Source organism: Vipera ursinii (assembly GCF_947247035.1).
Source record: "Vipera ursinii genome assembly, chromosome: 16".
In the NCBI taxonomy this organism is placed as follows: Eukaryota; Metazoa; Chordata; class Lepidosauria; order Squamata; family Viperidae; genus Vipera; species Vipera ursinii.
Window position 1 is genome coordinate 3,010,776 of NC_139529.1, and position 24,134 is coordinate 3,034,909.

General features: G+C 49.1%; 1 protein-coding gene across 1 annotated transcript in view; it reads right to left on the reverse strand.

Moving 5' to 3' along the window:
• The window catches only part of NOTCH1 (notch receptor 1), a 106,925-nt gene that overhangs the window by 54,117 nt on the left and 28,674 nt on the right, over window positions 1-24,134 (reverse strand). The window contains exons 3-5 of the mRNA XM_083375013.1: window positions 5,205-5,467; window positions 3,398-3,736; window positions 694-816 (exon numbers count right to left, since the gene is read on the reverse strand). Coding sequence (XP_083231139.1) covers window positions 694-816; window positions 3,398-3,736; window positions 5,205-5,467 — 725 coding nt within the window. The remainder of the gene's footprint in view (window positions 1-693; window positions 817-3,397; window positions 3,737-5,204; window positions 5,468-24,134) is intronic.

A 24,134-nucleotide genomic window follows, 5' to 3' on the forward strand; every position in this document is an offset into this window, starting at 1 on the left:
CACACGGTTGCCTCTGTGTACCTTTTCGGCATCCCGTTTACAAAGGTTTTGCTGAAAAGCAGCACCTATTTCTGGTTTTCCGCAAAACTACACCCTCCGGGAACCCTCGGTTTGCTTAACAGCCATGGTGATTCCACTAACGACCGTGATTTGCTTAATGGCCTCTGCAGAAAAAGGTCACAAAACCAGGCTGGTTGTGCGACAGACCCTTTTTACGGCCATTGCAACTTGCGACTGTGATGGGCAGGCTCCATTACAGTTGTGAGTCAAGGACTCCCCGTGTGTACGGTCCGTCTGAAACGCAATCCTAGCTCAGGTGAGCCTACAGGTGAGCGATGCAATCTCTCAACCTCGTCTTTCCAGACGCGTCTCTCCGAATCGCTCAAGCGTTTTCCTTGCAAAACTGGGAATATTGCAAGAGAAGGAAGTAACGGAGGGGAAAGGTCTCACGAATTACAAGGAAGCCTACAAAGGGCAGCTGTCTTGCTTTCAGATCCTTAATTCTAGAAACAACAAAATACGGTGTGTGTGTTTTTTTTTTTAAAAAAAGCTGGTGGTGGGATTTCAAATTTGGCTAACAGAGAAAAAAGTTCACGCTCAACGCCATCCTCACGTCCACCTGGGGCAAAAGCCTGACTTTCCTCTCTTTGAGGGTCTCTTGATTTCTCCACCCTCCCGTCGGCGCGTCCTCACCTGTCCATTCAGGTGGGCACTGGCAGTTGTAGGTGTTCACCCCGTCCACACAGGTCCCTCCGTTCCTGCAGCTGTTTCCGGGACAGTCATCGAGATTTTCTTCGCAGTTCTGGCCCGCGAAGCCTGCCGGCCGAGAAGGGACAAAAAGACCAGGTGAGACAGAAGGAAAACCCAGGGCCACAAACCCGGATCAAGACCCGGTTTTCTTGGCAGGAGACCCCAGGCAGGTCAGTAAGAGACTGGGTCTCCAGAAGCCGCTGCCAGTCAGGGCAGACGGACTGGTGCTAAACGGAGAGCTTGACTCCATGAAAAGACTCAGACGCCCGTTTTATTTAACGGGAGTTTTCTTAGTGACAGTGTGGAAGAGATCTGCCACGATCTGTTTTCCTCATTTCCCAGTCTAGCCTACAGCTCTGACATTATTTACAGGGAGTCCTCGTTTAACAGCCAGGATGGGGACCGACAACTCAGTCCTTAAGCAAAAAAGAGAAACTGCGACTGGACTTCTGATCTTACCTTAGCTTTCCTTTGCTTGGCCAACCTGCCCAAGGACTGGTTGCCCAGTTACTACTGCTAAGCTTGTAAGCCGCCCTGAGTCTTTGGAGAAGGGCGGGATATAAATGGAATTAAAATAATAATAATAATAAAAAAATACTTTTCACTCCCTGTCGTTACCGAGAATGGGTGCTAAAACAGGCAGTCACTAAACGAGGACAGCCTGAAATTCGATTTCAGTGCCACTTGACTCTGGATTTCCTAGTGGTCCCCCATCCACTTATTAACTTAGGTGGACAAATGCATGTCTGGCTCTTGCTCTGTTGGGCTAGCTAACAGAGCTGGACCAGCTTTGCTTCCTGTGTTCCTCCTAATCAAGAAAAAAAATGTCTTCTCTTGGATGCACCAATATGCAAACCAGACAAAGCTGTCTCTGAGCAAGGGCAAGAACTGGAGCTTCCCAGCTTTCCTGCCCTCAAGAACCACCCCACCCCTGCAGAGAACAGCCCACATCTGGCCCACAACAGACCAGCATCTGAGCCTCAAAAGACAGGAAGTCACAAAAGGGAAATCCAACACAAGGGAAGTAACACGTCAACCTTTAACAGTGAGGTAAATCAGAGGTCTTCAAACTTGGCCCTTTTATGACTTGTGGACTTCAACTCCCAGAATTCCTCAGCCAGCGTGCCTGGCTGAGGAATTCTGGGAGTTGAAGTCCACAGTCAGGTTTGAAGACCCCTGAGGTAAATAATCCAGCCTTTCCTAAACTGGAGCTTTCTGAGAATTTTGCAATTCCAGATCCCTACATTTTTTAGCCAGCACCTAGTTGATTGATTGATTGATTGATTGATTGATTATTTATTTTTTATTTATTTATTTATTTATTTATTTATTTATTTATTTATTTATTTATTTATTTATGGGATTTATATCCCGCCCTATCTCCCGAAGGACTCAGGGCGGCTAACAACAAAACATATAATAAGTACAGAAATTAAGATAAGAATAAAATTGAAATCATCTGTGCAATAAATTAAAATTAAAAATTAAAAATAAATTAAAAATTGTAAATATAATTAAAATGCCTGTCAGTCCAGGTCAGCCTGGTGGAATAGGAGTGTAAAACAGATCAAGGCCAACTGCTTTAGGTCAGTGTTTCTCAATCTTAGCAGCTTTTCTGGACTTCAGCTCCCAGAATTCCTAGCCAGCAAGTTGACTGGGGAATTCTGGAAGCTGAAGCCCATACCTTTTAGTTTCCCAGGTTGAAAAACACGAAAGGGACAGCTGGCAACCCCTTAGCTTGCTCTATTGCAAAGCACCTTCCAAAAAAACAGATTAGGGATGGTTGTGGGCCTTTTCTGATGAATGGGTTCTAGGTGCTGCTTTGTTTATTCTTTATTATAGGTTGTTGCGGACGTTGCTCTTTCCCGGTTGTACTAATCACGGTCAGAGCTAAGGTTGGTTGCTTTTCTTCTCCAGGATTTGATGCCTATCCATCATCACCGTCCGGTCCCCAGCAAGGGATGAAGTTTCTCTGCAGTAGAAAGTGAAGGTCTGTCTGGGGTGGTCCAGCCCTCCCCCCCACCCCAAGCTGGATGCCAGGAACAAAGCAGCGGCTATTTTCATTTCCTTATATGGCTTTTCCATAGATCCCGACTCTCTCCGGGAAAAAGCCACGGAGCAGAAGCAGCAAAAGGGGCCTGTGAGTTGTACATGTGTCCCATTTGCTAAGGGTTGTTTCAAGTATCCCAGCATCCTGCAGAAGATCCATGGCAGAGGAGAGGGAGCCAGGAATGCAAATGGGGGCATTGTAGGAAAAAAAGGGGGGGAGGGGAGGAACAACCAAGTCAGGAAGTGAAGAAATTAGGGTTGGGCCGGGCTACTCTGTGAAGGCAATGGGTAGGCAAAATAAAAGGGAGTTGGCAGAAAACTTGTGAGGTTAACAAATCTCTCCCACAGGTGCGCCAGCTGAGTTTTTGGAACACGGCACCCACAGATGCCCTCCGTATCGCTCCTGGGTCAGGCAGGGGTTAGAGCAGGGTTGTCAACTGCCGGCCTGCGGGCCGGATGCGCCATGGCGCAACCGCGCCCACCCCATTGCCGACAGTGGGGGGGGGAAAGTCACGATACGTCGTGACACGTCACGTGAGGTTGCGAGTTTGACACCCCTGGGTTAGCCGAAGAGAGCGGCCCAGCCAGCCCAGCATACCTGCAAGGCAAGTGCACTCGTAGGCCACATCTCCCGTCTGCTGGCAGGTGCCCCCATTCTGGCAAGGCGAGGGGTTGCAGGGCACGTAGAGGTGCTCGCAATTGGGGCCCGTGTAGGCCGGCCGGCAGTGACACTGGTAGGAGCCGATCTCGTTGACGCAGGTCCCGCCGTTCTTGCAGATGGGGGGCATCCGGCTGCATTCGTTCAGGTCTTCCTTGCACGTGGCCCCGTGGAAGCCCTGCGGGCACCTGCACACGTAGCTGGACTCAAAGGGCACGCACTGGCCGCCGTTGGCACATGGGTTAGAGGCACAGGGATCGGCCTGCTGACACGTCTTGCCTGCAGGCCAAAGAGACGGACATTCAGAGCCCAGAAATGCCACACATAGGACCTGAAAAGCTCCCTTTTTCCCCCCAGGGCTAATCTTTTTAATGTTTCTAAAAGAGTTGCAAATGCCCTTATTCAATTTTCACTGGCTTCTTTAAAAATGCACATTTTTGCTGGCTAACTCTTTATTTCTTCCATTTCAGGGTTTCTGTCTACAGGGATACCTTGATCCAAGAATTAAACATTTTTAAACGTCTGTCCCTGTGCTGCAGACCTGCTCCAAGGAGCCTGCACCCTTCTCTTCCACCTCCCCCATGACAGGCAAGACCAGTTAAACCAGTGTTTTTCAAAGTCGGCAACTTTAAGATGTGGGGACTCCGATTCCCAGAATTCTCCAGGGACCCTTGCTGAATGGAGAGTTCCGGAAGCTGAATGCACACGTCTTAAAAGATGCCAAGTTTAAGAGACACCGATCTAAATAGTCAAGCGTACAAAAGGCAGGCTTTTCTCTTTCGTGGAGAGAAACCTTTGAAAAATGGAAAGAGATGGTGGCAGGTTCAAAGCACGCTTATGCTGTTGCAACCATTGTTGCTTCTCAGCTTGCAATACTTGGAGAGAAGGAGAGGGGGAACTGGAGTGCAGGTTCCAGACGTCAAGAGTCGGTCCGTGAGAATCAAGGACACTTCACTAGGTGTCTGCCTAACCTCAGAGACATTTTCTCATAACAATATTGTAACACTTAATTGGTCAATGGGTCCTGCCCAAATTCTAAGAGGGAGAATTCTTTGCTTTCCCCATATGGTGCTGGTGGGGGGGGGGGGGAATCAACCAGAGCTGGTTTTGCTTTCGTATGTGCCGAAATAGTGTGCCCAATAAAGTTCTCCCTAAGACAGGGGTAGGCAACCTCGGCTCTTTTGTGACTTGTGGACTTCAACTCCCAGAATTCCTGAGCTAGCATGGCTCAGCTTGGAAACCTCTCCCTTTCCCCTCAGCGTGGCTGGCTCAGGAATTCTGGGAGTTGAAGTGCACAAGTCATAAAGCGCCCTAGGCCAGGGGCAGGCAACCTTGACTCTTTTATGACACGTGGACTTCAACTCCCAGACTTCCTGAGCCAGCATGGTTCAGCTTGGAAACCTCTCCCTTTCCCCTCAGCGTGGCTCGCTCGGGAATTCTGGGAGTTGAAGTCCACGAGTCACAAAAGAGCCGAGGTTGCCTAGCCCTGGCCTAAGAGATCGGAACGTCTCAAGGATGCTGGCTTGGTTGGTCAGATGGTTTTGGCACCCCCTAGTAGTTCCATCTGTCACCGGGAAGACCGGAAAAAAATGAAACCTCTTCCTTGCAGTCCCAACAAGGACGTATCAAACGCACAAGGCCGGGCTCGGTTCTGCAGCTGAGAAGTGGGACTCTACCAGGGATGGGGTTGCAGACCTCTCAAAGGGTCCCCGGCCTATCTGGGAATGTGTGCCAGTTGCTCTCTCACCTGACCAGCCTGGAGGGCAGCGGCATTTATACTCGGTCAAGGTGATAAGGTCACAGCTCCCTCCATTGCGACACGGGCCACTGAGGCAGGCGTTCTCCTCCATGGTCAGGCAGAGCTTGTCGATGTAGCCCAGGGGGCAGGAGCAGATGTAATCAGCCGTGTTGCCGTCCACCACGGGGTGGCAGGTGCCGCCATTCTTACAGGGGGAGCTGAGGCACAAATTTTGGAACTGGCACCGATGGCCGACGAAGTCATTGGAGCATCTAAAAAAGGAAGGGGGATAAAGAAGAGGGTCAGCCAGAGCCCTGAGGGACAATCCACAGCTGTCCAGCCGTCCTTCAGTGGCTTTGCAATGCCCCCCCCTCTGCCAGTTGTCTGCCCTCCTGGTGTTGGCAGGCAGAGGATCAAGAGGAGCTGAGAGGGAGATCCTGGAAAAGCGGGATTTGAATAAACGACAGCCTTAACCACACTGCTACAGAAGATCCAGTCTCTCTGGCTCATTTTACAGGAGGGTTTTTCTTAACGTGACTTCTCTGAAAGGAATTCTTAAAAGAATGAAAAGAATGCAAATTTTGAAAAAAAGTAAAATAATGTGAAGAAAGAAAGAGAGAAAGAAAGAAAGAGAGAAAGAAAATGAGAAAGGGAAGGAAAGAGAGAAAAAGAAAGAAAGAAAAAAGAAAGAAAGAGTGAAAAGAAGGAAGGAGAGAAAGAAAGAAAGAAAGAAAGAAAGAAAGAAAGAAAGAAAGAAAGAAAGAAAGAAAGGGAAAGAGAAAGAGAAAAAAGAAAGGAAAGAAAGAAAGAAAGGAAGGAAGGAAGGAAGGAAGGAAGGAAGGAAGGAAAGAAAGAAAGAAGAAGGAAGGAAGGAAGGAAGGAAGGAAGGAAGGAAAGAGGAAGGAAGGAAGGAAGGAAGAAGGAAGGAAGGAAGGAAGGAAAGAAAGAAGAAGGAAGGAAGGAAGGAAGGAAGGAAGGAAGGAAGGAAGGAAGGAAGGAAGGAAAGAAGAAGGAAGGAAGGAAGGAAAGAGGAAGGAAGGAAGGAAGGAAGGAAGGAAGGAAGGAAGGAAGGAAGGAAAGAAAAAAGAAGGAAGGAAGGAAGGAAGGAAGGAAAGAGGAAGGAAGGAAGGATGGAAGGAAGGAAGGAAGGAAGGAAGGAAGGAAGGAAGGAAGGAAGGAAGGAAGAGATACTGTAAAGAAGCAACTTTCAATCTTAACAGCAGTTACATTTATATTTTGCCATCTCTTATTTCCACAGTCTACCCTTTCTAATCATCCAGCTCATAAAATCACAGGTTCGGGGTTTTTTTTTCCTTTTTTTTAGCAAAAAGTCCATAAAGAGTTTCCAGGCATGCAATTACTCTCCTTTCCCTAAACAGAGAGGTCAGTGATGCTACCTTTGCTAATCCTGCATCTTCACTAACCATTCCTCCATTCTGGGTATTTGGGAATCTTTCCATTTTCGTACATATAAAAAAAAAAAAAACAAGCCTCACAGCGGTTATCATCGTATAGAAAAGGCGCTTTCCACAACCCTTTCCTAAGGGTCACACATTGCTTATCTTAAACCCCGGTTGTGAAGCAACTTGATTTAAATTCCAAGATCCTGGGGAGCTCCACTTAAGCCAACTGGATGGGGACACAGTTTGCCAATTCTGCTCCTGGGACCCTGGAGACGCTTGCGGTGGCAAGTCGCCTTTGTCAGCACTGCCATCCCTTCCAAGGGTCACTAAACAAATGGCTGTACGTCAAGGAGAGTGAAACCAGGTTTAATGCCCATTTGCCTCTACATTTCAAAAGCTAATGGCTCTTTTTGCGTGTGTCTGTGTGTGTGTGTGTGTGTGTGTGTGTTGCTGACCTGCCGAAAGCCCATTTCAGTCCCTCGCAGGCTTAATCCTCCGCGCAATAGTTTCGTCCTTTCCCCCGAAAACCCAAAAGCTTCCTCCATAACCAGGATTTACATTCAAAGACCCATCGGCCGGAGCCTTACGGCAGCAGCAGGGGGTTTTATTTGGATTTTCCCTTCCTTGGCTTTTTTTGAGAAAGCTAGCCTGGCAACGGTGGACCGGTCGCTTTGCCCATCTGTTATGCATCAGGGCCAAAAGGAGCTGGAGCCAAATGGCCCATCAAAACATCCCTCGCCATTTGGCAGGGCCCTCTGCAAGGAGGGGTGGGAGGGGGCGTCCCTGGAGGGGGGGGAAAGTGGCAACACGCTGAGCCAGAGGAAGGGCCACCTTGCAAGGACTCCTGGCTGCTGCCTGAGCTGGGTGGTTTTTCTGGAAGATGTTGCGTTGCCCCACTGGGTAACACCTTCAGTGCCACAGAGGGGACTGTGAGATGGCCTCACGAGACCGGTGGTTCGTTAAGGTGCTTCCAAGTAAAAAGAGCAGCACGCAGGGATGCGATCAGATAAAGCTTTATTAACGATAGAGTAAAGAGAAAGAGTGGGACGCGGTGGCTCAGTGGGTTAGGACGCTGAGATTGTCGATCAGAAGGTCGGCAGTTTGGCAGGTCGAATCCCGAGCGCCGCGTAACAGACTGAGCGCCTGTTACTCGTCCCAGCTTCTGCCAGCCTAGCAGTTCGAAAGCACGTAAAAATGCAAGTAGAAAAATAGGGACCGCTCCGGTGGGAAGGGAACAGCATTCTGTGCGCCTTTGGCGTCTAGTCATGCCGGCCACGTGACCACGGAGACGTCCTTGGACAAGCGCTGGCTCTTCGGCTTTGAAATGGAGATGAGCACCGGCCCCTAGAGTCGGAAACGACTAGCACGCGTGTGCGGGGGAACCTTTACCTTTACCTTTAAAGAGAAAGAGTTCCCTGGCATGGAGGCATCCATGCCTGGATTGAGGTCATGGATCACTCCCACAAGAGAGCAACATGAGAGAGCAAGCAAGCAGAGCGAGAGAGTATGAGCGAGAGCAGCCCCTGAGCAGAGAGTTTTTATGGGGGTCCTCAGCCCCTCCCTTACCAATTAACTCTCTCCAATGGGGCTGCAGGGGCTGGGGACCCCTGACCCACCAGTGGGAGCAAAGATGCCTCTTTGCTCCCATCTGATGACCCTTTTGGGGAACTGCCATGGCTGGCACAAAAACATCTAACAGGGACTGTGGTACAGAGGAACTCCACCGCTAGCTTGGAAAGCCTCCGCCCATGGATTTGAGAGAGAGAGGGAGGGAGAGAGAGAGGGGGGGGACAGGGGGAGAGACAGAAAGTGAAAGAGGGGGAGAGAAAGAGAGAGAGAAAGGGGGAGAGAGAGAAAGAGGGAGAGAGAGAAAGAGAGAGGGGGGACATAGGGAGAGAGAGAAAGTGAAAGAGGGGGAGAGAAAGAGAGAGAGAAAGGGGGAAAGAGGGAGAGAAAGAGAGAGGGGGGACAGAGGGAGAGACAGAAAGTGAAAGAGGGGGAGAGAAAGAGAGAGAAAGGGGAAGAGAGAGAAAGAGGGAGAGAGAGAAAGAGAGAGGGGGGGACAGAAGGAGAGACAGCAAGTGAAAGAGGGGGAGAGAAAGAGAGAGAGAAAGGGGGAGAGAGAGAAAGAGAAAGGAGAGAGGGAAAGAAAGAGAAAGACCGGGAGAGAAACGGGGAGAAAGAGAAAGGGGGAGAGGGAAAAAGAAAGAGAGAAGGGATGATAAGAGAGGGAGAAAAAGAGAAAAAGAGGGAAGGAGGGAGGAAGGAAGAGAGGGAGGAGGGAGGAAGGAAGGAGGGAAGGGGGAGGGGGAGGGAGTCTGTTTTTTTTTAATTTCTCTTTCCCTCTCTCTCTCCTTTTTGAGCGTCCACTTTCAATCATCTGGTTGAAGCCCTACGTGAGAATGCCCTGAAGTTTGCGGACGCTTCGAGTGAATGAGATGGGCAGGATCCAGACCAAGCTGAAAGAAAAATGGGCACAGTAGCAGAACCCGCGGCATCTGCTGGGAGCAGGTGTGCATTTTAATGAGGGGGCAGCAGCTGCTGCCACGTTCCCCCCCCCCCCCGCCGCCCCAAACACGGCCCTGGCAGGCCAACGCTGAACAGTCGGGGGGGGGGGGGGGGGGGGGCGCTGTGCTGCTGGGGAATTCAGCCAGATGCTTAGGCTGTGCAACAGGGTGCAGCAAAAACTCTGCACACACACACCCCAAAAAAAGAAGACAGGCCCAGAGCAACCGGGGAGGCATCCTGGTGTCGGAGAAAAGGCTGCCCTGTTTGCAATTTCCTTTCCTTCCCTGCAAGTTTGCTGCAGCCTCCTGGCTGGGTCTGAGAGACCCAGCAAAGTATCCTGGCATTGCAGAGGAAGAGATTTTCAGAAGGGTGGGAGGGGAGGGAGGGGAAGACAGAGGGAAGAGGGGGGAGGGAAAGAGGGAAAGAGAGAGAGAGAGGGAAGGAGAGGAGTGGAAGAGGGAAAGGAAGAGAGAGGGGGAAAGAGGGAGGGAGGAAAAGAGGAAGGGGGAAGAGAGGGGGATGGAAAGGAGGAAAGAGAAGCAGAGGGAAAGAGAGAAAAAAGGAAAGGAAGAGAGAGAGAGAGAGAGAGAGATTCCCTAATATCTTTCTATCTTAGCAGGCTCTCACAAGGCGATCAAGAGTCCCCCCAAAAGTGGCGGCAGGGGGGGTTGTTTGTCTGCCCCGATGCGCAGCTGGAAGACACCCCAATGTAGGGACGTGCCTCCCAACTCTACAGGCAACTCATGGGGGGGGTTGTTGGCACCCCCATGCCGCTTTCTAAGCAACCTACCAGAAACGCCCTGACACACACACACACACACACACACACACACACACACACACACCCCGGCCCCAAATGCAGAATCTCACCATCTCCCAGACGTCTGGATTAGCAAAGCCAAGGCCCTCGCCCCATAAAAGGGGAAAGTTTGGGGCATCAGCCTGGCCTGCTGAAGTTGCCCATCTATGGACGAGACGCCTCCTGCCCGTTGCCATGTGCCAAAAAAGAAAGGTGAAGCGAGGGGGGGGGCGCGGCGGTTGGTTTCCTGATGTTCCATTTTGGAGCAAGGCTAGAAACGAAGGAGGCGGATGGATCCCTTTCCCCGCTGGGGACTTGAGGTTCCTTTTCACTGCCGCTCTAGACCTGAGAATCCACTCAAGCCTCCCAAGTCCCAAACCACAGGATCTATTCTGGCACGGCTGCCCCCGCCCCCTCCCCTTTCCAAGCTGTGCCTTCTCACATCTCCCTACACAAGGACGCCCCTGGACACGGATCTAGACTAGCGTGCCTTCACCAACAACGCGGCTGAGGGTGCAGTCAAGGCGAGGGTCATGCAGAGAAGGGCAACCAAGATGAGGAGGGGACTGGAGGCCAAAACGTCCGAAGAACGGTTGCAGGAACTGGGCATGGCTAGTCCAGGGAAGAGAAGGACCAGGGCAGACATGATGGCAGTCTTCCAATATTTGAGGAAGGGGCTCAGCCTATTTTCCAAAGCACCCGAAGGGCGGATAAGGAATAACGGATGGAAACTGGTCGAGGAGAGATTCAACCTAGAAATAAGGAGGAATCTTCTGACAGTGAGAACAATCAACCATTGGAACAGAAGTTGCCTTCAGATGTTGTGGGAGCTTCATCACTGGAGGCTTTCAAGAAGAGACTGGACAGCCATCTGTCAGAAATGGTGTAGGGTCTCCTGCTTGGGCAGGGGGTTGGACTAGATGACCTACAAGGTCCCTTCCAACTGTTATTCTATTCTATTCTATTCCATTCTTATTATTATATTAGTATTATTATTCTATTCTATTCTATTCTATTCTATTCTATTCTATTCTATTCTATTCTATTCTATTCTATTCTATTCTATTCTATTCTATTCTATTCCATTCCATTCCATTCCATTCCATTCCATTCCATTCCATTCCATTCTATTCTATATTCTCCATTCCATTCTTCTGTTCTGCTCTACTCCTATTTCTATTATTTCTATTTCTATTCTATTCTTTACACCTATTCTTAACCTTTGGCTCATATAATTTAAGAGCATTCCCCCCATTTCTGAATCCCTCTGTAAGGTAAAGGTAAAGGTTCCCCCGCACATGCGTGCTAGTCGTTTCCGATTCCAGGGGCCGGTGCTCATCTCTGTTTCAAAGCCAAAGAGCCAGCGCTTGTCCGAGGACGTCTCCGTGGTCATGTGGCCGGCATGACTAGACGCCAAAGGCACACGGAACGCCGTTACCTTCCCAGCGTAGCGGTCCCTATTTTTCTACTTGCATTTTTACGTGCTTTTGAACTGCTAGGTTGGCAGAAGCTGGGACGAGTAACAGGCGCTCACTCTGCTACGCGGCACTCGGGATTCAATCCGCCAAACTGCCGACCTTCTGATCGACAAGCTCAGCGTCCTAACCCACTGAGCCACCGCGTCCCTGAATCCCTCTGTAGAACAACACAAATTCTAGCAGTTTTCAAGCAGGAGATCCCACCCAGAGGGCCGATGTCGCAGTCAACATCTTTTCCCAAAGTGCTGGCAAGCGATTTCGGATCTGATCAGCTTCAAGATCAGAGTTGTCTCCAGCCACGGGACTGGTGTTATCTGCAGAAGAGACTGAGCTGGGGAGATAAGACCCAACGGCTGCCAGATGAGCAGTACCCTGGATGCTGGCCGTGGACCTAGGCTGGAACAAGGTTGCAGATGTACCCCGCGCAGACAACAGCTGCAGAGCCAGGTGCGAAAAAGGGCACCAAGTGAGATGGCTCCAAGAGGACTGAATTGCCAACACTGACTCGGTTTACCACGGACTAGGTTTACCCAAATCAGAAGGAAAGGAAAGCCGCCACAGGGAAGTGCATGCAGCATGCTCAATGAGCTGGTTTTCAGCTTGAGCTATTCAAGTTCTTCCCTTCTCTGTCCAGTCTCAGAACAGAACAGGATAGTAAGAGTTGGAAGGAGCCTTGGAGGTCATCTAGTCCAACCCACTGCTCAAGCAGGAAACCCTATACATTGTGCACAAATGGCTGTTCAATCTCTTCTTAAAAACCTCCAGTGATGGGGCACCTACAACTTTTGAAGGCAAGCCATTCCACTGGTTGATTGCTCTCCCCATTAATAATAATAATATAAAGTTGGAAGGGACCTTGGAGGTCATCTAGTCCAACCCCCTGCTAAGGCAGGGAACCCTATACCATTTCAGACAAATGGCTGTCCAGTCTCTTCTTAAAATCTTCCAGTGTTGGAGCATTCACCACTTCTGGAGGCAGGTTGTTCCACTGGTTAATTGTTCTAACTGTCAGGAAGTTTCTCCTTAGTTCTAGGTTGCTTCTCTCCTTGATGAGTTTCCACCCATTGCTTCTGCTCTTCCCTTCTGCTGTTTTTGGAAAATTAAGTTGACTTCCTCTTCTTTATAGCAGCCCCTCAAATATTGGAACATTGCTATCATGTCACCCCTAGTTCTTCTTTCCATTAAGCTAGACATAACCAATTCCAGGAACCATTCTTCATATGGTTTAGCCTCCAGCCCCCTAATCATCTTTGCTGCTCTCTTCTGCACTCTTTCCAGAATCTCAACATCTTTTTTATAATGCGGTGACCACAACTGGACATAGTTTTCTAAGGGTGGCCTTACTAATGTTTGAAAAAGCAGTACTAACACTTCACGTAATCTTGATTCTATTCCTCTGTTTATTGCAACCTAGGATTGCGTTGGCTTTTTTCCTGAGTCCTTCGGGAGAAGGGCGGTATATAAATAAAATAATAATAATAATAATAATAATAATAATAATAATAATAATAATAATAATAATAATAATAATAATTTTATTTTATTTATTTATTTTATTACATTTATATACCACCCTTTCCCGAAGGACTCAGGGCGGTTTACAGGGTAATTAAAAAAACCAAGATACAAAAGTTAAAAACAAATTTAAAAAAAAAATTATATTTGTCCCTGTATAAATAAAACCCCAGTTAAAATAAGATTAATCCTCAGCCTGGGCCAGAGAGCTCGAAGAATATTATTATTATTATTATTATTATTATTATTATTATTATTATTATTATTATTATTATTATTATTATTATTATTATTATTTGGCTGTGTGTGTTCACACCCAAGCTGTTTTAACTTAGCTAAAGCTAGTATGACAAGCTTTTAGTTTTAACCTAGAGTCATTGTCCCTCCCTGCAGTGCATTGACCCAACTGTTTGGGCAATACAGCATTCAGTGGATTGGGCAAGGCCGGGAAAGAAGTTCACAAAATCATCAGGGCCAGTGTGGTAGAATCCAGCTAGATTCACAAAACAGACTTTGAATTGGCTGGGACTCTATAGAATGGAATCAAATTCTTTATTGGCCAAGCGTGATTGGGCACACAAGGAACTTGTCTCCCGTACATAGGCTCTCAGTGTACATATACCAACAAAGTGACAGGTCATAGATCATAGTTACAATCATTAATCATGAGATACAACAAGTGGTAATCATACATGCCAATAGGAGAAGATAGTAGAAAAGATGAGAAGGATAATAGTAATACAACTAAATATCTTTAAAGGTAAAGGTAAAGCTTCCCCCGCACATGCGTGCTAGTCGTTTCCGACTCTAGGGGCCGGTGCTCATCTCCGTTTCATAGCCAAAGAGCCAGCGTTTGTCCAAGGACGTCTCCGTGGTCATGTGGCCGGTATGACTAGACGCCAAAGGCGCACGGAACGCTGTTACCTTCCCACCGGAGTGGTCCCTATTTTTCTACTTGCATTTTTTTTTACGTGCTTTCGAACTGCTAGGTTGGCAGAAGCTGGGACGAGTAACAGGCGCTCACTCTGTTACGCGGCACTCGGGATTTGATCCACCAAACTGCCGACCTTCTGATCGACAAGCTCAGCGTCCTAACCCACTGAATTAGGTGTTCAGCAGAGTGACAGCACGGGGGATAAAAACTATCTTGCGTCTAATTGTTTCGGCACACAATCCCCTTTACCAGGGCATACAGAGGGGAGAAGTCGAAACAGTTTACGTCCAGGATGTGTGGGGCACAGCTAGCTGAGTCAGCTTGGAGAGAAGGATTTCTGGAATGGTGGTGTCGAATGCTGAGCTTGTCTACAAAAAGCATCTGCGCATACGTCCCTGGGGATTCAGGATGTTGTAAGTAAGGTGTAGTGCAGTGTCATATTGACAGCATCGTCTGCCGATCTCTTTGCATGGTAGGCAAATTATAAGGGATCGAGCAGCAGATCCGTGATGGCTTTCAGGTGGGCCCGCACTAGCCTTTCCAAGGTTTCACAACTACAGATGTCAGAGCAACAAAGTCGTTCAGCTCCTGGGATATTTCCTGTGGTTTCCTACCAGCACACGTTCACAAGGTGAGCTCAATCAATCAGAATAGAGCCGGAAGGGACCCTGAAGGTCTTCTAGTCCAGCCCCCTGCTCAAGCAGGAGTCCCTATCAAGTCATTTTAGACAAGGGGCTGTTCAGTGTCTTCTTAAAAACCTCCAGTGATGGAGCAACCACGACTTCTGGAGGCAACTTCTGTTCCACTGGTTAATTGTCCTCCCTGTTAGGAAGTTTCTTCTTAATTCCAGGTTGCTTCTCTCCTTGGTTAGTTTCCACCCATTGTTTCTTGTCCTGCCTTCTGGTGCTTTGGAGAATAAATTGACCCCCTCCTCTTCTTTGTGGCAGCCCCTCAAATATTGGAATAGTGCTATCATGTCCCCCCTGGTCCTTCTTTTCTCTAGACTAAAGGTAAAGGTAAAGGTTCCCCCGCACACGCGTGCTAGTTGTTTCCGACTCTAGGGGCCGGTACTCATCTCCGTTTCAAAGCCGAAGAGCCAGCGCTTGTCCGAGGACGTCTCCGTGGTCATGTGGCCGGCATGACTAGACTGGCCCTTCCCAAATCCTGCAACCGTTTTTCATATGAGGACCCAGATTGAGGACCCAGATTGTTGGGGGCAATAAGCTGACTTTGTAATAATGCCGCTTGGGGGGGGTGTGTGTGAAAGCCCTAATAAGCAGGCATATGCATAGAATGAAGGCTACTGCTAAGCTTGTAAGCCACCCTGAGTCTTCGGGGAAGGGCGGGATATAAATGGAATTAAAAAAATAAAAAATAAAAAATAAAAAATATGTTTTAGTCTCCAGGCCTTCAATCATCTTCGTTGCTCTTCGTTGCTCCAGGCCAGGGGTCTTCAAACTTGGCCCTTTTATGACTTGTGGACTTCAACTCCCAGAATTCCTCAGCCAGCGTGTCTGGCTGAGGAATTCTGGGAGTTGAAGTCCACAAGTCATAAAAGGGCCAAGTTTGAAGACCCCTGCTCCAGGCCCTTGGATTTGCTGTGCAGCTGGTGACCGAAGGAAAATCACACTGGGGGGGGGCACTGCAGCGTTGCACTTTCGGCAGGGAAAGCCGAGGGAATTGGAGGCCCTTGGGAGCTTCACAAACTTTCATTGTCTCCCTACTTGACAACTTGGTGAAATTCTTCACCCCCTATCCTGGGTCTCTGCCAACCCACCGCAGCCGCTCCTAAGAAGAGGCAACCATGAAAGTATATTCAGCCCCGGGCGAGCTTGGTTACCCCAGCCTTCCCCTAGGCCAGTGGGTCCCACACCTCTCAAGGGCGTCCCTTTGGAGAAGGCGGGCTCCGGAGCAGCTGAAATCCCAGGACCGCGGCTGGGTGTTCGGTTACCCCCTCCACAAAGCGTTCCCCACCCCACAGCCCAACGGCCGCGTTGGATCCCCGCTTCTCCCTTCCCATTGTCCCCGGCGCGTTTCTCCCTCCCTCCGACCGAAAACAGGTTTTGTTTCCTTCCCGTTTCCCGCCCCCCCTCTATAGAAATGCGGCTTCTCAACACATCCCGAGGCAGATGTTTGGCCGACCTTTCACCCCGTGATTAATCCAGAAGGTTGGCTGGGCCTTTTCACAAGGCCAGCTACCATCTGCCAGAGCAGAGACAGATGCCATGCACAAACACAAGGCTGACAAAAAAAACCCACCACCAACCACCTCTCGCTCCAGCCTCCCCGGGTTGGGTTTTAAAGAGAGGAGAGAAAAGAAAAGGGAAAAAAAAAAGGTCTTTGCTAAGTGAATGCTTAGGTCACTGCCAATCTTACACAAAACAGGAGGGTGGAGGAGGGGGGGGGGAGCCCGTCCTGGGACCCAAGGAAGCTTTGTATAGAATTCCCGAGCAGCTTCTCTCTCGGGACTCAAAGGAGTCCTTACAACCAAGTCCGAACGAAAGAAAGTTTCTCTCCCTTTAGGAAGCTGGCGGAAAAGTTGGAGAAGCCCCAGCCTGTTTTATCCGTAGGTAGTTTGCTATTAAAAGGGACGCGGTGGCTCGGTGGGTTAGGACGCTGAGCTTGTCGATCGGCAGTTTGGCAGGTCGAATCCCGAGTGCCGCGTAGCAGAGTGAGCGCCTGTTACTCGTCCCAGCTTCTGCCAGCCTAGCAGTTCGAAAGCACGTCAAAATGCAAGTAGAAAAATAGGGACCGCTCCGGTGGGAAGGTAACAGCGTTCCGTGCGCCTTTGGCGTCCAGTCATGCCGGCCACATGACCACGGAGACGTCCTCGGACAAGCGCCGGCTCTTCGGCTTTGAAACAGAGATGAGCACCGGCCCCTAGAGTCGGAAACGACTAGCATGTGTGTGCGGGGGAACCATTACCTTTTTTAGTTTGTTATTATTGCAAACCCTGATGGAGGGCCCAGGATAATGAGGGAGGAAATAATAATAAAAAATAATAAAATAAAATAATAAAATAAAAATAAAATAAATAAATAAAATAAAATAAAATAAAATAAAATAAAATAAAATAAAATAAAATAAAATAATAAAATAAAATAAAATAATAAAATAAAATAAAAATAATAATAATAACCGAGTTGCTAAAGTAATCCACTGGGCATTGTGTAAAAATACGACTTGCCTGTGTCTGAAAAGTCGTGGGAACATAGGGTGGAAAAAGTTGTCGAGAATGAGAGGGTGAAGATCTTGTGGGACTTCCGAATACAGACCGATCGCCATTTGGAACACAACACGCCAGATATCGCAGTTGTAGAGAACCGAAGCGTACAGCTGATTTATATCGCTGTATCAGGAGATGCCAGAGTCGAAGAAAAAGAACTGGAAAAAATTACGAAATACCGCGACCTGGCCATCGAAACTGCGCGATTATGGATGAAACGCGTAACAGAGACACCCACTGTCATCGGGGCACTGGGAACGATGTCCAAAAACTTTGCAAAATACATCAAGAAATTGCAGCTTCCTGCAATAACTCCAGCAAAGCTACAAAAACCGGCGCTACTCGGAACATCTTACATTTTAAGGAGGTACCTGCTTGATACCTAGAATGCTGGCAGCAGCCCGTGTCAACCATTAGCGCCAGTCAATTTGAGTGTTGAGTTTTATGAGCGTTCATGTTTTATGAATAAAAGTTTTATATAATAAAAAATAAAATAATAACGAGGGGAAAAGACGGGGGCTTCTGGATCTGCTCTTCTGGGCCAGAGCTTTGGGGCCACAGGATCTCAGCCTTGCTCCGTGCATCCCCATCTGGTGGTTGTCCAGCCCCGACTTGGCCTCCTCCAAGGAAAGGAATGCCCCCCCCCACACAATGTACTGTGACTTATCGGCTGCCCTGCTTGACAGACAGCTTGGCCACCGTCCACAGAACCCAGATTAACATCTGGCAGCAAAGGCTTGCAAACTGTCAGATGCCAGAGACCCTGATACCGGTTGGGTCACAGGCTGCTCGCGTGATGGCGGTCACGTCCAGCGACCGCTTCTTTGCCCTTCCCACAAGCAGCCGAGAGACGGTGCCGTCTCCTGCACGGCAGGGAGGCGGTGGCTCTGTCCGCCCGGAGGGGCTTGAGAGTCATTCATGGTGCTTTGTCGCGGACCCTCGTGTAACCTCACAACAGCCCTGCAAGATCCGTACGAGAGGCGGGGAGAGGGGCTTTGGCTCTGGTTGTCCCAGTTCAACGTTTTAAGCCTCACCCTCAGCTATCTTTAGCCCTTCCCACCAAAGGCAAACCTGGCCACTCTGCTTCATAGACCCATAGTTTTCTCATCAGGCCATTAATTAGCAAACTGTGGCATCTGGAGGAGCCCCATCCAGTCTGCTTCCCTGGCTCGTGCAGCACACAAGGTGTCCTCCGGGTGTCTGGACTTCAATTCCCAGAATTCCCCAAGCAGAGCTAAGAATTCTAAGAATTGAAATCTGCCAATCTGGAGGTGAACAGACCCTGTTTTGCTTATGGTAATGCAACAACTCGCTCTGGATGCCCTGAACTGTGCACACAGGGCTGTCGTTATTCCAGCTGTGTGGAAATGGGTTTTCCTCCATGCGCTGCTGGAGTTGATCGGCTGCATCTGATTCCATTCTCTGAATGGAAAAGCAGCGGTGGAAATAGTGGGAATAAGAAAGTCACCAGCCCTTAATTCAATATCCTACCTGTGTACTAACTGCACTGGGCCCAGGAATCCATCCTTCCTTCCTTCCTTCCTTCCTTCCTTCCTTCCTTCCTTCCTTCCTTCCTTCCTTCATAGGAAGAGTCTCAGATAATGGGATGCCTTTTGCATTCCCCATGCCATCCTGGTTACACGCATCACCTGTCGAGCTAGCCTCCTTTAGGTGCTTTTCAGGACTGCGTGCCTCCCTCCCTGTCTCCAGGGCTCAATGATTGATTCAGTCTGCCAAATTCAGAAGTTTGAAGCCCATCAGAAAGTCAATGAATTCCAACGCCTACATCCGGGGCCAGCAGCCTTGGAGAGAACAGCCCTTAGGGAGAAAGTTTGGCCTGACTTCTTGGTTTAAAGATTAAAAGAGGAGGGTGACTTACTCTCCACCCACCGGTTGTTTTTTTATGGCACCCATCAAAGGAGTCACCGCTCCCATAAAATGGCTCGGGCGTTCAGATGGATGGGGCCTGTGGCCGTTCAGGGCAACAATACCACACTTTCCTTCGAACACTCGGAAAAGTGTATTTTCCCCCTACAAAAGGAAGCTTCCCCCCAAAATCTCCGGCCAGGAGGCAGTAACTCTGCTCCCCAATCCTCAAAGCTTGATCAGTTTCTTGCAGACGTTCTATATCCGTGTCTTCAAAAGAAGCTGATCAATACAGCTGGAGTGCCAGGCTCAAGCTGATCGATAAATTGCATTCAGCTTTCAAGTCAACTCCCGGTTGAAAACAATTCAAACGCTGTAAACAAACTCTTTTTTCTGATTCCAACCCCCCCCCCAAAAAAAATTCATTTAATCCTCCACCAATCCAAAAGGCATAAAACAACTGTCCAGATTAATGCTAACCCAGCTTCGCATATTAGGTAAACGCCACCATTTGTTCTTTAACCCGGTTCCCGGGGCTGTGTGAATACAGCAATTTTGCCTGCTGTCGGCGATCTTAACTCAGCTCATATTCAAGGCCAGTTTTCCGCTTTTCACTACAGACTTATAACCACGATGCCCGCCAGAATTTCCATTTGCTAAGCAAGGCGGTTGTGAAGTTGCACCCGATTTTATGATCCTTTTTTTTCCATGGCTGTTAAGCAATGCGGTTGTTAAGTGAATCGCGCGGTCATTAAGTGAATTTTGCTTGTGGGAAGCCAGCTAGGAAGGTCGCAATCACACAACGCTGAGACGCTGCAACTATCACCCATAGGTGCCAGTTGCTAAGCCCCTGGATTTTGATCACCTGACTGTGGGGGTGCCACACTGGTTGTGAGTGCGAGGACCCGCTGTGAGTCCCTTTTTTTTCAGGGCCATTGTAACTGCAGTCACTAAGCAAATGATTGTAAGTTGAGGACTGCCTTGGTGCTCGTAAAAGTGTTGCGTTGATTGGGTCATGTCTCCAGAAATTGTGGGCGCTCCATCGCTGGAGGTTTTTAGAATAGAATAGAGCTGGAAGGGACCTTGGAGGTCTTCCAGTCCAGCCCCCTGCTCAGGCAGGAGAACCTATACCAGGGGTAGGCAACCTTGGCGCTTTTATGACTTGTGGACTTCAACTCCCAGAATTCCTGAGCCAGCCATGCTGAAGGGAAAGGGAGAGGTTTCCAAGCTGAGCCATGCTGGCTCAGGAATTCTGGGAGTTGAAGTCCCCAAGTCATGAGGGGGCCATAGTTCCCCCATGCTGGCTGAGGAATTCTGGGAGTTGAAGTCCACGAGTCATGAGGGGGCCATAGTTCCCCCATGCTGGCTCAGGAATTCTGGGAGTTGAAGTCCACGAGTCATAAAAGAGCCAAGGTTGCCTGCCCCTGACCTATACCGTCTCAGACAAGAGGAGACTAGACAGCCACTTATCTGAAATGGTATAGGTTCTCCTGCTTGAGCAGGGGGCTGGACTAGACGACCTCCAAGGTCCCTTCCAGATCTTTTCTCTTTCCTTTTTTCTATTCTTTCTATTCTTATTCTAATGCAATGCTTATCCATGACCCAAATAACGACTGATCAACTGAGCCAAAGATGCCAAACATCCAGCTGGGCCTGGAAGCCTCTCTCTGCGCCCCCTTTTTTTGCCGATCAGTACAACACAGTATCCCCAACCTTTATGCCAGGGCCCCCCAACCCCCTGGCCACGGCCCACTCCTGGGTCGTGACCCGTTTGGAACCGGGCCATGGAAATCGGCAGGTCAACACGGACATGCGCACCAGCTGCATTGGGGTGAGCAGTGGGTGAGCACGAGCACGTGCAAAGCTCCACTTGTGCGAGCAACAGACACGTGTGCCTGCAGCTCGTACAAATGGAGCTGCATGCATCCACGTGCGCTTTGTCTGCTGGAACAGCGGTGGAAGTCAAATATACAAAAGGACCGGTTCTCTGTGTGGATGCCGCTTCCGGAAGTCCATTCTGGGCCTGGGCAACAAAAAATTGGCTACCGGTTCTGCCGAAGTGGTGCGAACCGGCTGAATCCCCCCCCTCCCCTGCCTCGCTGGTCTGCAAAGCCGGAAAGTTTTGGGAACGCTGCTTAATGCCGGCGGCCCATTTGCAGCTCCCACAAAATGGCTGCCGCGGGAGGCGTAGCTAGTCCGCAAAGATTGCAAGTCTTCCCTTCTGGGACCCTCCTGGCATACGGCCCCCTCCTCCCTCCGCAGGCTCCTGTGCCAGGGCAGGTGGGCTCATTTCCAGGCAAACTCCAGGCTTCTCCTTGGAAAGCACAAGAGGATGGTATATCCATAGAATGAAGGCTACTGCTAAGCTTGTAAGCCGCCCTGAGTCTTCGGAGAAGGGCGGGATATAAACGGAATTAATTTTTTTAAAAAAATGGTATAATGGGGTGCTTTGTTGCAGCAGTTCCCATTTTTAGCGATCGTGGAATCTCAAGAATTGGAAGGGGCCTAGAGGTCATCTAGCCCAACCCCCACCTCAGCAGAGGACTATGGAAAGACAAATCAATGAGGGATCGGAAAGTCTCTGGGACTTTTTTTAGGCATTGGGTAAAAACTCCCGTAGTCCTCGACTTACATTTAGTGACCGGGATTTATGACTGTTTTTCAGAGTTACACCTGAAGCCTCCCCACGATCACGCGATTACAATTCAGATGCTTGGCAACAGGTTCACATTTAGGACCCTCGCTGTGCCCCGGGCTCGCGTGATCCCCTTTTGCGACCCCTCACAAGCAAAGTCAACCGGGGAATCCGGTGGCAAGAAAGGTGGTGAAATGGGGGCCAAACTTAGTTAACAAATGTCTCACTTAACAACAGAATGTTTGGGCTCAGTGGTGGTCGTAATTCGAGGACCACCTGATGGCATGCTGCAGGCGTGTCCCCAATTTCTCCAGATGCAAAGAAGATTTCACGTCGGCCTTAAGCTGAGTCCCCTGGAGTGGTTGACTCACTAGCAGGTGGCAGATTTTTAGGAAATGAAATAAGTCTTCCAGAAAGCTTTTTCAGCATGCAACAGAAAGAAAGAAGTGGGGAAAAGGCATCACACACACACACACACACACACACCACTGAATCCTCCTGGGTCGACGTTCTTTTTTTTTCAGCCGCAGCGTGATTTAGCATATGAGATTTAATTTCAGGAACAAAAATTAAATCTAGCTCTTATCTGAATGGAATAACTACACCTTTAAAACAGCCCCTCCAGCCAAAAGAACATAACCGAATGCTGGTTTGTTGGCGGAAGGAACTGCGGTACGGAAGTACTCATGTTTTAACATAATTAACATTTAGCAAAAAAAGGGGGGGGAAAAATCATGGTTAACAATCCGGTTAACAAAACAATTAGCGTATTCAAATACATGCCCTAATACCCTAACCAACTGTGTGGTGTTAAATTTTTATTGCAATAATTGTAAAGCGTTTAACACCTGGCGCTGCAAAGATCCCACGTTTCCATTATCTAATTTTTAAAAAGAAAAACCAAAGCAGAGGTCGCGAGAGGACAAACGATATCAAGGCTTCACCTAATTGCTTTGCTTACAGACTCCAGACCTTTGCACACAAATAGGTATACTTCACAAACATCTGAAAAAATAAAAAATAAAATAAAAACTTTTACAACTTTGACAAGACCGCAGTCGTTCCCTTTGTCCAATCTGACGTGCGTTTTATGGTTTTACAGTCGGTCGTTACTGATTAATTTTGTAAAAGAAGGCCGGCACTGCGAGGTTTCCAAACCGAAGCTCTGAATTCCAAACAGGAGGGAAACAGGAAAAGGCCCGGAGCGTTTCTCTCCGTCCCCAACTGGTGCCGCAAACTTCAGGCTTCCAAAGGGCTCCAAGACGGGCACTGCGCCAGCCTCGCTGCCAAGGAAGACTTCGCCCACCAGGATGTGTTTTGGGGAAGTTTAGCTTAGTGGAGGCCCCCGGCTAGAAACCTACCTGTAGGAGGTGGCGAGTTCTAGTCCCACTTTAGCCCGGCAAGCCAGATTGACTTGGGACCCATTCCCAGGAGATGGGGATCGGTTCTAGATGGAAACTCTTACGGGACCAAGTGATAAGGAGAGGGTGGCAGCCCTGGGAAGACTGGGGGAAAGCCCCCCCCCCGTGTTTCTCTCCAGACCCCTGGGGCTGTAGCCGTTCTCTCCCCAGCAGGGCCAAAAGGACACCGAGGAGCAAGTTTATTATTAAACAGCCAGCAGGCCATCCAGGAAGAACCATTACACAGAGGCAATTAGCCACCGGTCAGAGCCTGCAACTGGCAGTTTGGAGAACAAGAACCCCCCTTTTCTGCCTTCATTGCTTTGCTGGGATGGGACACCGGAAACGAGGGAGGGAGGGAGGAAGGAAGGAAGGAAGGAAGGAAGGAAGGAAGGGAGGAGGGAGGGAGGGAGGGAGGGAAGGAAGGAAGAAAAAAGAAAGAAAGAAAGAAAGAAAGAAAGAAAGAAAGAAAGAAAGGAAGGAAGGAAGGAAGGAAGGAAGGAAGGAAGAAGAGAGGAGAAAGGAGGGAGGGAGGAGAAAGGAAGGAAGGAGGGGAGGAAGGAGGGAGGGAGGGAATAAAGAAAGGAAGGAAGGGAGGGAGGGAATAAAGAAAGGAAGGAAGGAAGGGAGGGAGGGAGGGAGGGAAGAAAGAAAGAAAGAAAGAAAGAAAGAAAGAAAGAAAGAAAGAAAGAAAGGAAGGAAGGAAGGAAGGAAGGAAGGAAGGAGGAGAAAGGAGGGAGGGAGGAGAAAGGAAGGAAGGAGGGGAGGAAGGAGGGAGGGAGGGAATAAAGAAAGGAAGGAAGGGAGGGAGGGAGGGAGGGAGGGAATAAAGAAAGGAAGGAAGGAAGGGAGGGAGGGAGGGAGGGAAGAAAGAAAGAAAGAAAGAAAGAAAGAAAGGAAGGAAGGAAGGAGGAGAAAGGAGGGAGGGAGGAGAAAGGAAGGAAGGAGGGGAGGAAGGAGGGAGGGAGGGAATAAAGAAAGGAAGGAAGGGAGGGAGGGAGGGAGGGAATAAAGAAAGGAAGGAAGGAAGGGAGGGAGGGAGGGAGGGAAGAAAGAAAGAAAGAAAGAAAGAAAGAAAGAAAAGAAAGAAAGAAAGAAAGAAAGGAAGGAAGGAAGGAAGGAAGGAGGAGAAAGGAGGGAGGGAGGAGAAAGGAAGGAAGGAAGGAAGAAAGGAG